This window comes from Zingiber officinale, chromosome 8A (genome assembly GCF_018446385.1).
Source record: "Zingiber officinale cultivar Zhangliang chromosome 8A, Zo_v1.1, whole genome shotgun sequence".
NCBI lineage: Eukaryota > Viridiplantae > Streptophyta > Magnoliopsida > Zingiberales > Zingiberaceae > Zingiber > Zingiber officinale.
The window spans coordinates 137,604,909-137,618,028 of NC_056000.1; the positions used below are offsets into that span (position 1 = coordinate 137,604,909).

The 13,120-nt window shown below is 36.4% G+C and overlaps 1 protein-coding gene across 1 annotated transcript; it reads right to left on the minus strand.

Annotated features, from left to right (window-relative positions):
* Positions 1 to 644: 644 nt before the first annotated feature.
* LOC122007861 lies at positions 645 to 2,971 on the minus strand. The gene is made up of 4 exons (XM_042563388.1): positions 2,897 to 2,971; positions 2,677 to 2,791; positions 1,704 to 2,141; positions 645 to 969 (listed from the first exon to the last, which is right to left on the minus strand). Exons 1-4 carry the CDS (start codon positions 2,965 to 2,967, stop codon positions 793 to 795), a joined length of 801 nt encoding a protein of 266 aa, XP_042419322.1. The 5' UTR covers positions 2,968 to 2,971; the 3' UTR covers positions 645 to 792.
* Between the last annotated feature and the right edge of the window lie 10,149 nt (positions 2,972 to 13,120).

Here is a 13,120-nt window from a genome sequence, read left to right on the forward strand (position 1 = left end):
AGAGTCGACTGTACGATGATAGCTCTATGGGTATGTATATACACAGCAACATGAGTGCATGGAACAATACAAGCTCGATCATTGTGTAAAAAGATGGGTCCCGCCACCCAGCGGCCCCCTAGGCCTGATCTTACAGGGATCCTAGGAGGAGGTAAATCAACGGTGAATATTGACCCGGATAAAACGTAGTGTCTCCGGAATACAAGCTCGATCATGTGAACACACAGATAGGAGATAGGAGATAGGAGATAGGAGGGTGAGACGAAGCATTCTTGACCTACAGTTAATCTCTCAGTTGATTAAAAGATGATAGATTTATTATAACAGGTAAGAATCAATTTTCAAGAGACGTACACACTGCTCCTCCTGTCCTTAGGCACTTGACCATAGACTATAAACTGACATCTAATCTACCTTCCTTCTATAATATATCACCTTTGTAACAATATATTTTTTTTTCCAGACCTTAAAGAGAAAATTCTAAATAGAAACATGGTACATCAATATGTAAACTGTATGTTTCTAACGGCTGAGGATTGTATTCAGCTTACGAAAATGGTTTATCATCCATGAATTCATGTGATCTGATCAAAACTTCTATTTGTTCATCAAAATGTTTGATAGCCTTTTGATGTTCACGGAACTCAAAATCTAGCTTGAATCAATACTTTGGAGTAAAATGTCTCCTCATTGTGTTTAAGCATATAAAAGATGGCTACTCGAAACATAGCGGAGGACATGAAGAAACTAGTGATTATTTAGTTGCATTCGTTACATACAAATTTGATTGTTTTAGCCCTTCTTCCCTGCTTTAGGGTTGAACTTTTCCGATTGTCGTCCACAGTTTTGAACTTGTTTATTAGGAGCTAGATGGCTTGAATCTTTTCGGGGAAGAACGCAAACAGGGTGTGAGTTCTTCACTTGCCTTGGGTTTAGATGATTTGTTTCAGTGTTCTTCACATTCACATCCTGAAAAAAAAACACATTTGTTACTGAAGGGGGGAACCATACGAACAAATAATCCAATAATCACAAAATGAGAAAAAAAAACATTGCAAAAAAAAAAAAAAAAACAGGAACAGAACAAATCTTTGTGAAAATGTCTGTTTATTTGTTGCCAAGATTAAAAAAAATAATAATACACACCTAAAATGTTAAAATTATGTTTTTTTTAATAGTCCAAGTGCCCGAATTTCACCTGATTAATCCTAAAAGTATACGACCTTCTCCCTTATCAGATAAATTTGGAGCACAGCTTATACACACTCAAAAGCCAACCTTTAGAATAGTCATCTTACTTTGGATTCAAACTCTAAATCCTAAATATTTTATTACTGCACCACACTCATGAGCAGGGTCAAATTCAAAAATTAGAGATGAGCTAAGTTTTAGCTGTGGAAGGGGTGGACTTTAGTGAACTAAATAAAAAATTTATGTAGGTGATTGTACTTCTTTAATTATATTATTAAACAAAAAAGTACTTTCTTCAAATAGAATGTTTAAAAAGAAACTTCTATTCTATGATATTCGTCCCATTTGAAATTCAAACTTTATGACTAGAATTATGATCAATTTTATTGATAGATAAACTCCTCTTGATCTGGCTAGATCTAGTATGATTTTGACTACATGAAATTTCATGATAATGAAAATCATGGATTTTTTTTAAAAAAAAAATAGAATCCAAAGTAGAAGAATCACACCTTGTGTTTGTGTTCATCGTTGTCATTCAAGCCTCTCGATCTGAACTTGCCAAACCCTACATTTGTCCTCCATCCACTGTTCTCATTCTTTGCCTTGGGATTCTTCTCCACGTCCCTTCCACTCCGCGAGCAAGGCTGCTGCTTTCTCGGCTTCCCTGCACTCTCCGGCTTCGAGCTCCTAGTGATCGAGAACACCTTGCATGTAGTCGCTACCAGATTCGCCGGAGGTTTGTCGGAGAATCCCAAGATCGGCAGCGGAGCTCTCGACTTCGGCAGAGATGAAGCGTGTGTGTTGTTTGTCGGCCTCTTACAGACATTGCTGCCGGAGTTGGACTGTTTGGACCTCGCCGTGGACGTCGCCGACTTGGAAGAGGAAGTAGATTTGGCACCTGGGGATTTGGGCGCCTGGGCCTCTGCTTCCTCTGCTTTTCCCTTGAACTGCTCAAGAATCAAGATGGGTCGGTTTGTAATTAAACACAAATGAAATTAGGGTGTCCATCAATTTTTCAGCTTAAATACTTTTATTTCAATGTCAATATACTATAAGGTATTAAAATAATTTTTTTAATTTAATTTTATCAAAAATATTATCAATTTAATTACTTAAATTTGATTAAAATCATTTCATATAATTAAAATCACTTTAAAATTATTATAACAACAAATTAAATTAAAATGCCCTAATTATTATTCTAGCAAGCTATAAATAGCAGTTGCTAATTGCTATAACGTGTTAAAGTAATTTTTTAAATTTAATTTTATCAAAATTATAAATAAAATATTTTCATATAAAAAAATTATCTACAACATGGTTAAAATCATTTTTAAAAACTGTAGCAATTATTATTAAAGTGCTTTAAATAGTATATTTTTAATCAAGTCGATAAATAAACCGGGTTAGTTTTAATCAAGTCGGTAAATAGTTTTTTTTTTTCTTTTTGAAGATACAAAATGAACTAGGTTAGTTTTGTACTCTCGAAGGAACCAAAGGATGGAGTAGAGCGATGTCTTTGCATAAGACCGGGTTGGCTTGGCTTGCTTCCATCTCGATAGAGGGAAATAAGGGTGTCGCGGGGGGTGTCTTTAGCCTATAAGATTGATATTATTCATAGATCAAATTTCACAAGCTCAATTTTCTGCCAAAAAAAAGGGAAATTAAGCATGAAATAATTAGTTAAGGTTTAGGCAACGACCAATCATAGTCATGTTTGCTGCTCTCCGCATTGAGGAAATCTCTTCTGCCCAAGGAGATCTGGTGCAACATATACAGATCTGCCCCAACATAATATGAAAACAAAATAATAGTAAACAGTTAAAAAAAATCACTAAATAATAATAAAAAGAATATATTAAAATTGTGGGAAGAAGAATATTGGCAGAAGATAAACAAGATGTTTTATTATCTAAAATATCTAAATGTACTATACTTTTAGAGTTATTTTGACTAAAACTATTTCATCTTAATTAAAGCTATTTTGACCTAATTTGACGATGTTTCAAGTAGCTCCATCTTAAAGTTATTTTGACTGAAATTATTCTCATCTGGAAGTTATTTTAATCAAAATAGTTGCACTTTTCAATTGTTTTCACTCAATTTTGATAAAAACTGCCTACTTTAGAACTATTATTTTTGACATAATTTTGATCAAAATAATGTTACTTGGGAACAAGCTGCTTTACACAAAGCAGCTTTGAAGTGATGTTGAGGTCGTTGTGCTTGGTAAAATCCTTATGATTTATCTCAATTTCACATCGTATGAGACAGTCTTGAAAGGATTCAGGGACTAGGGTTATCATTTTTTTTTTTTTTGGTGTAATGAAGGAGATGATTTTATGTAGGAAAATATATATTAATTAATTAATTAATGTTGTTTTAATAATTAATCTTTTTAACGACAGAGATAAAAAAATACATTCTTTTAATTTTCTTCAATTCCGAGAACATAAAAATACCTTGAGCCGGCTCGAATTCTATGGATTCAGGTTGGAGGAGGCTGATGGCCCTCTCTTTGTCGCGCTTCAAAATCTCCCCAAAGAGAAGCAAATCCTGCTCTTCTTGCTCCATCTTCTTCTTCCTGCTGCCAGGTTTCATTGTAAAAACAGGAACAGGAACAGGAAGGCGATGAGGCATCGGCAACGAGGTGATCTCAATCTGAATTCTGAAGAAGACAGACGTATATAATATTTATTTATTTATTTATTTTTTAATGTATATTTGCCGGCGATTCCATTTGGCACTGCACGCTTGATTTGCGTCCGCCGGCGCAGCACCTTGTCCAATTCTTAGTCTTTTCTTTTTCTATTTTTTTTCCTCTGTAAAATAAAAACTCAAAAAATTACAAGTAACCAAAAAAAAAATCCGGGTAGGTTGCGGATCCAAACTAGCCCGTGACAGGCTCCGATTGGCCCATGGGTTAGAGAGGGAAAAAAATAAATTAAATTATGAATTTTATCAATTGTTTTGGCTAATATAGCTATATTTTATCCATCTTTTTCCACTTAATAATATTCTTCTTAGTTTGTTGTGTAGATGTGCCCATTCTTAATCAAGGAAGATCTGATCATTTTTTACGGTTCAAGAAATGATCCCTTTATTTGTATTGGTGGAATAGATAATCTCTACTTATAAAATATATGGAGACCATCCATCTCCACTAATATATTTAAAGGGATCATCCTTAAACCGTAAAAAAGAGTCCAAGGATCCAGCCTCATTCTTAATGGGTATCAAATGCACTTGATGGACATGTTAACATGAAAAAAAAAACTGTTATTTGCTATTATAATAATATTTGACTAACAAATAAATTACATATTTATTAAAAAAAATCAAAATTTAATAGATGGGCGTCTAGCATTAAGATTTATCAAAAAACTTATTCAATGCACTATGTAAAAAAAATATCAAAGAGGCAAATTACTGTAAAATAAAAACAAAACACAACTAATCGAACTTTATTTAAAAAGAACTTCTAAACCCTTGAATCATGCTATGAAAAAAGATTAGTTGTTAAAAAAATGAATTTGGGGAAGACAACATATCATAATTAAAAAAAGTCTGTAATACTCTGTTTATTTAGAGAGGTGGATCGTGGATGGATAAAACAAACATAGTTGTGTGGAAAAAGAAAGGAATCTATAGTTTATCTTGATCGAGGGAGGAAGATAAATAAAATGAATTTCTTAAACTATTTACAAAGATAAATAAAAAGAAAAGTAAATTATCTATAGTCCAAAATATCTTATCTTTCTCAACCTAGGGTTAATACTGTCTGAGGCTTCATTTTTTTTATTTGAAGTTAATCATGCGGATCAACTCACGTAAAGAATAATATTAAAATTGAATATATTATATTATTTGTAAATTTTAGATTATAATGTTACGACATATAATTTTAAATTAATATGTATTTTACCTTGGTAATTAAAAAATGATTATTATTCAAAATATAATCTACAATTTAAAATTATCAATCTTATTTTTGAAAATAATATTTATTACAAATCAACATTAATTTAAAAATAAATAAATAAATATATTATTATTAACTAAAATATTAAACTACAAATATGATAAAATTATTTGCCAACTAAAATATTAAATTACAAAGAGTGTCGATAATAAATTTTACTTAACAATAATTTACAATCTCTATAAAATTATTATCAACCAAAATATAAATCAGAAATTATTAATCACAAATATTACTTAAAAATAGTCTACAAGTATGATAACATTGTTGCCAAATTATGCTACAAAGTTTGTACTTTCTTATACCAAAATAAGTAGCCCACTCTCTTATACTTAATATTCTAGAGCTTTGCAAAATTGTGGCTATTCATGCTAACATACTCTATCAAAATCAGAAAGAAAATATCATCTTTAGAAATTTCAACCTCTTATCTGGTGAGCATCCCATGAAAAGTATATCTTCTCTTTGTTCTCTCCTAAAAATAAATACATAGCAAGGGACGGAGCTAGACATTTTATCAAGGGGTGGTGGAGTCAACTAAGTATTAAACCCCTCTTCTAAACAAATTTAAGAGGGTGGTAGAGCAGGGTTGATTCCTATTTTTTTTTGTCTGAGTCTAACTTAGAAAACAGGGCCCGAGTTTGATAACAACATCAATATCCCTATTTCCGAATTTAAGAAATTTAGTCATAGTTTTAATTACGAATAACAACTTATATCAAATTACCATACCAAGTAAGAATTAAAACTTCTCAAGTTCATATAATGCCAAGGACTCTGCTTTACTTTTTGTTTTGGAATCTTCAGTATCATTTGTCAAAGTCAAGCAAAGCATCTATAATTTGTGCAGTTTGTTCTTTTATAGGTTTCACGCTCTCAACATGACTTTCCCGACGTGTTTGTGACAATGGCTTAACTGTCAAACCCTTTACATGATCTTTAAAAACTCTCCATCTCTTCGCAGAAGAGGAGAATAATGTATAAATGCGTTGTATCACTCCAAAAAATGATATAGCTTGAGGACAACAATTCACCATATCACATAATGCCAAATTAAGGTTGTGACAACCACAAAGAGTATAAAAGGCTCTAGGATTTATTTCAAGCAACCTTCTTTGTACACCTTTGTGTTTCCCTTTCATGTTAGATCCGTTGTCATATCCTTGACCTCATATATCATCAATATCAAGCTCAAGATGGATTAAAGCATCCTTAAGATACATAAAAAGTCCAAGCTCAGAAGTGTCATCCACCTTTAAAAATTATATCCAATATTCTTCCACTTTTGTTGAATTTTCTGACTTATCCAAACACCGTATGACAAGAGGCATTTGCTCCTTATGACTAATATATGGAGTACAATCTAAGATGACTGAAAAGTATTTTACTTTTTTGACTTTTGCAAGTAATTTCTTTCTTACCTCACCTGCAACATTTGTATCAATTCATTTTGAATTATGCTAACGAGATATGTGTTGGACCGTCGGGGCCGGCTAGAAGCGGGGTTGGATAGCCTGCCAATTCAAAAACCAACCTTTCTCGAACTCTTAAACTAACACTTGTATAAAATTAACTAAACAAGAAAAATAAGAAAGAGAAGAGGCACCGGATTTGAATTGGTTACAACCGGGGAGGTTGTTAATCCAAGGAAGATAATCACACTACTATCTCCTTCAGGCGGAGAAGCCTCTTACAACGTTGAAGCGCAAAAAACAGAAGCTAAACTACAGAAAGCGTACAAGTGGTAAAAGAATTGCTTGAGTTCTGAATGATGAAAAGCTTCTGGACCAAGGCTATATTTATAGCCTTAGTCGGGGCGCCTGGAAGGGTTCCGGGCACTCTGGGGGGGATAAAACTTTATCCCCCAACGTTCAGATTGTGTCAATTGCGATCCTGATCAAAAGTCAATTCCAAGTGCCCGGACTTGAAAGTCAACTCTGGTTGACTTTGGGTCCGGGGTCTCTGCTCCGGTTCAGTTCGCCTTTGGTCCGGGTCTTCTGCTCCGGCTCCGCTTGCTTGGGTGATCTCTGATATCCGGAATAGGGCTCACCCGAACCCAACTCCCGGTCTTCTCGAGCAGACTTCCGCTCCGGCTTCTCGTCCCTCGGAATCGTCGCGTGCTTTCTTCTCGTCCACCAGCATACTCATTCGCAGTCTTCGTCCCTCGGTCGCACCTCGTGCCGACCTTCTCGCTAGCTGCGTCTCTTGCTCCCCGAGCAATCTTCCGCTCCGGCTTCTCGTCCCTTGGAACCACCGCACGCTTCCTTCTCGTTCGCCGGTGTACTCTTCCGCAGCGCCTCGTCCCTCGAATGCACTGCGTGTCATCCTTCTTGCTAGTTGTGTCTTCCGCTTAACAACCTGTGCTCCTAAGGTCCTGCACGCTTAGACACAAGGTTAAAAATACACAGGACCTAACTTAACTTGCTAATCACACCAAAATAACCTTGGGGTTCCAACAATCTCCCCCTTTTTGATGTGAGCAATCCAAGTTAAGTTAGGGTAAAAATAGACATAAAAATAAACTAACTTATTTTGCAATTAAGTGCAAAAAGATAGAAAATTTGGGTATACCTCCCCCTAGACTTACTTTTTCCTTCTCCCCCTTTGATCACATAAAAAATTGGGGTTTAAAGAAAAACTTTAAGGGTTTTAAAATTTAGAAAATTTGAAAAATATTTTCTAAGTAAAAAAGTTCTAAGTAAAAAAAACTTTAAAAAAAAATTCCAAGTTTAAATTTAAAAAAAAACTTTGAGAAATTTCTAAGTTTTTGCAAAAAATATTATTATTTTCTAACTTTGAGAAAATTTTCTAACTTAAATCTTTGAGAATTTTTCAGAAAGTTTTCTAAGTAAAGTTTTTAAATATGTGAATTTTTAAAAATTCTGACTTAGTCAATTTTGAAAAAAAAATTAAACAATTTGAGCATAAATTTCTAATTTCAGAAAACCCTTTAACTTAGGCAAAAATGATTTTTGAGAATTTTTCTAAGATAAAAAAATTTACTAAAAATTTTTCTAAGTAAAAAAAAAATATTTTTAAAATGTTTGAATAACTTTTTAAAGCATTATTTAATTCTAATTTTAATGTTTTACCAGGAAGTTAATTAAACATTTATTTCAATATTTTGGTTTCCAAGTCATGGCGAGACACTAGACCTTCTTGGTTATTGGAGCAATAATCACTTCCTTGACAAAACCTCATAAAGAAATTTATTGTTTAATTTTTTCACTGATAGCGCTAATTTTAATTTAAAGATTTAGTTTAAGCACAACTTAGGAACCCAATATAGGTTCCAACCTACTTGATTAACTAAAAATTTTTTAGGGACATATTTTCTTGAAATGTTCCTAATTTGTTCTGGGTGATATTTAAAGTACCAATTTAAATTATTAAATCTTCTAAAATTGATTTTAGATGAGCATGCATGGTTTTCAAAGTTATTTACTTGTATTTTTAACTCATCATTTTAAAATTCCAATTTTTCATTTGCTAATGTTAATTTGTCTAATTCTTCTGAGGGACAGGATTTAGCTAGTATTACTTTTAATTTTTTTTCTTTTTCTAATTTACAGCAGTCTTTAGTTAATAACTTAACAAACTTATAAAGTTTATCAGGAGGTAGAGATCGTACCTGACTTACCTTATCGATCTCGTTGTCCGTGTCTCCCCCTGAACTGCTGCTGGCTTCCGACGTGGCTCCCCCTTCATCGATGCTCTTGATGCTCATTTAAGAAGAGCTTGACTCGCAGTCGTCGTCTTGATGACTCGCCATTAATGCGAGCCTGGAGAACGCCTCGACTTTTGATTCGGACGATGTATCGTCCCACGTCGTCTTTAGAGTCTTTCGCTTTTGGACAGGTTTCTTACCTTTCTCCTTGTCCTTGTTCTTTAGCTTGAGGCAGTTCTCCTTGACGTGCCCTTCTTCGTCGCAGTGGTAGCAGCGGATTGTCCTTTTCTTTCTGCCCTGTGGATGGTTAGTTTTTCTAGAATTGCATAACTTTTTAAATCGCCTTACCATCATTACCATTTCCTCGTCATCGAGAGAAGACTCCGACTCAGGTTCGTCTCTCGATGCTTTGAGGGCGACGTTGTTCTTGGGCTCCTTCATACCTGCACATCTTGATTCGTGCACTTCAAAAGTCGAGAATAATTCTTCTAACGAAATATTTTCTAAATCTTTAGAAATGTAAAAGGCATCTACTAATGATGCCCATTTGGTATTTCTAAGAAAGGAATTTAAAGCGTACCTTAGCGAATCTTGATTACTTACCTTTTCTCCGAGATTAGAGAGTCCGGTGATGATCTCCTTGATTCTCAAGTACAGATGCGCAACTGTTTCGTCTTCCCTAAGTTGTAGGCTTGTGAGCTGGTTGCGGAGTAGATCTCGTCTAGCGAGCCTGGCTTCGGACGCCCCTTCGTGTAGCTCAAGGAACTTTTCCAAAGTTCCTTCGCTGAGTCGTAGTTTCCGATCCGGTTGACTTCTTGTGGCGGGAGAACGCTTAGCAGGTGGTACTCTGCTTTGTCGTTCGCCATGTAGTCGGCTTACTCCTTTTTTGTCCAATGGTATTTCTCCTTACCTTCCGGTGCTGTAAAACCGAATTTCATAATTAACATTAAATCAAAATTGGTTTTAAAGAATACTTGCATTCACTTTTTCCAGATAGCGAATTTCCCTTCGAACTTCAGCGGGTAGATGCTTGGTCCGGCCATTTTGTTTCAATTGGTGGTTAGTCCTCCTAAAGTGTCTTGACTCTGATACCACTTGTTGGACCATCGGGGCTGGCTAGAAGGGGGGTTGGATAGCCTGCCAATTCAAAAACCAACCCTTCTCGAACTCTTAAACTAACACTTGTATAAAAGTAACTAAATAAGAAAAACAAGAAAGAAAAGAGGCACTGGATTTGACTTGGTTACAACCGGAGAGGTTGTTAATCCAAGGAAGATTATCGCACTACTATCTCCTTCAGGCGGAGAAGCCTCTTACAACGTCGAAGCGCAGAAAATAGAAGCTAAACTACAAAAAGCGTACAAGTGTTGAAAGAATTGTTTGAGTTCTGAATGATAAAAAGCTTTTGGACCAAAACTATAATTATAGCCTTGGTCGGGGCGCTTGGAAGGGTTTCGAGCGCCCTGGGGGGATAAAACTTTATCCCCCAACGTTCAGATCGCATCAATTGCGATCCTGGTCAAAAGTCAATTCCGGGCGCCCAGACCTAAAAGTCAACTCTGGTTGACTTTTGATCTGGGGTCTCTGCTCCGGTTCAATTCGGCTCTTCTGCTCCGGTTTCGTTTGCTTGGATGATCTCTGATATCCGGAATAGGGCTCACCCGAACCTAACTCCCGATTTTCTCGAGCAGACTTCCGCTCCGGCTTTTCGTCCCTCGGAATCGACTCGTGCTTCCTTCTCGTCCACCAGCGTACTCATCCACAGTCTTCGTCCCTCGGTCGCACCCCATGCTGACCTTCTCGCTAGCTGCGTCTCTTGCTCCCCGGTCAATCTTCCGCTCCGATTTTACGTCCCTCGGAACCACCACACGCTTCCTTCTCGTCCGCCGGTGTACTCTTCTACAGCGCCTCGTCCCTCGGACGCACCGCGTACCGTCCTTCTCGCTAGCTGCGTCTTCCACTTGACAACCTGTGCTCCTAAGGTCCTACACACTTAGACACACGGTTAAAAATACACATGACCTAACTTAACTTGTTGATCACACCAAAACAACCCTGGGGTTCCAGCAATATGTAGTATAAGTTTCATGGTCTTTAATATGCCGAAGGTGATCATTCATTATTGAATCAAACTCAGCAATCATTTCAACCATTTGTAGAAAGAGGTCATTATTTTCAACATAAAGCTTCTCACAACTTCCTCTAAAGGCCAAGTTATTTTTTTGCTAGTCTTTGCACAATAGCAATTATCCTATGTAACACATGTTTCTAGTGTTCTTTTTCTTTGTTCAATTGTACCTGTGCTCTTGCATCAATTGTCTGATTCTTTTGCAACCTTCTTTCTAATTCAAGCCAATCGGTCATACGCTACATATGCTCCTTGCTCGCTTCATGGGTTGTAAGACAACGACTCAAATTATGCCAGTCATTGTATCCTTCATTAGCTAACTGAGTACCAATCTTGTTCTTTTGCTTTTTGAACAGCTTACAACAAAAGCAAAAAATTTTATCCAAAGAAATTGAATATAATAACCATCTTCTATCATTTTTTATTGGAAGAAACAATCAGTTGCCAGAGATTTACGAGTTATTAGCTGAATTTAAACTGCACTGAATTAAATTCAACTTACAGTCGAGATGATTTGAGTGGTTAATCTCAATCTGCCAGCAGGGGCTGGTTTATGCTACGAGCGGGAAGATCAGCTGAGTCGCAGGTCTGTGTTACCGAGTGGGCAGATCGGCCAGGCAACAGATCTATGTTGCCGATCTGCCAAGCAACAGAGCGGACTAAGTCGCCGAGCGGGCAAATCAGTCGAGCAGCAGCTTTCAAAGCAGACCAAGCGAGTGGCTGGCCGAGCGGACCTACCAGACAGAGAGCCGACCGGGCGAGTAGGCATGCTTAGCTAGGCCGGTCAGGCGAACAGATGGCTAGTCGAGATGGTGCTGGTCAGGTGAACAGTGCAGGCCGGGCAAAGATGCTGAGCGGAGAGGTTGACCGGGCAAGTGGTCAGTCGGGCTTTGAGCAGCGTACCGAGGTCTGCAATTGACGTAGTTTCCTTGAAACAGATTCGCCTACCTCTGGCTGTGCTTCGAGGCTTACTTGGGTCGTCTATTTCCCAGGATACAACGATCGACCGTGATCCCCATCAAGCACTGGTGGTCATGGTGAACTGAGTGGCACCCGATTGCTATCACGAGCACTCTGTCGAGCATGAGTAGAGCGACCAGTCCGGCATTCAGCGCGCGTAGGTCATGCCCGCACATGAGTCAACATGGTTCAATGTAATCCGGGCCCTGGGTTTGCACCCCCTGGGCACCTACGTGTAAGAGAGAGTCTCTCCCCATGCATTTGTTCACATCCTCAATGCATATGAATCAATATAAACTAACCGACATGTCTTGAAGCTCCCAATGTGGGACTAAAATCTCATTTACAATGGAACTTCTATCCTCTTCCACTTCTTCTCCATTCACACCTATTCAACATTTTCCTCCCCATTTGACAAAATTCTTTTATAATGCAATACATTAAAATGTCGGTTGGTACTATCTTTTGGAAATAACGTACAAGCATCTCTCTTTGAACCTCTCTCCACCAAAAAGTCTCTAATTTTTTTTATCAATATTATCCCACTTTCCTAGATCATCAGAACAAGTCTATTGACTTAAAGTTTCATATTTAACTTGCTCATCATCTTTCTCAAAAAAATTGGATTCATCTACAATGAGAGGTTCAAGAACCTCTTTATTATTATTGTTACCCATTTCATCCATATTGACAAGTTCAAGCACTTTATCATCATCATCTAATCTCATATCCTCTTTTGTATTCAGCAAATTTTCAGCCACATTTTTACTCTCTACAAGATTGGAAGTAAAGTACTTATTGATATCTCCACCTTGACTTTGAATTAATGTTTCTGTCCTCAGCTTTCTTTTCTTCTTTTGATATCCAGACATGTACTTGGGAGGCATGGTATATGAATTTGCTTAACAAACAAAGAAAATATAATTTCAAGTTACAAACAAAGAAAATATAATTTCAAGTTACAAATAAATGCTCAAGTTTAGTTAAGTTAAGACATATATTCATATTGATATAAATACACAAATTTCCTATAACACAACAAATTAAAATTCACATATTCTACACAATACTAAGTTGGTGGTTATCCAATTCCAAAATCTAAAAATTAATTTCAGAATATTAATTCACTATAAAATTTCTCAATTCTAAAACCTAGAAGTTAATTCAGCATCATAATTTAAGCAAGAGG

Bases quoted from the DNA above. Each gene is read 5' to 3' on its own strand.
- LOC122007861 (XM_042563388.1), bottom strand. From the start codon at position 2,967: ATGTTGCACCAGATCTCCTTGGGCAGAAGAGATTTCCTCAATGCGGAG. The intron at 2,792-2,896 runs GTCGTTGCCTAA...TCAATCTTATAG, and splicing joins AGCAAACATGACTATGATTG to GCTAAAGACACCCCCCGCGA. The intron at 970-1,703 runs GTGTGATTCTTC...TTTTTTTTTCAG, and splicing joins ACGATGAACACAAACACAAG to GATGTGAATGTGAAGAACAC.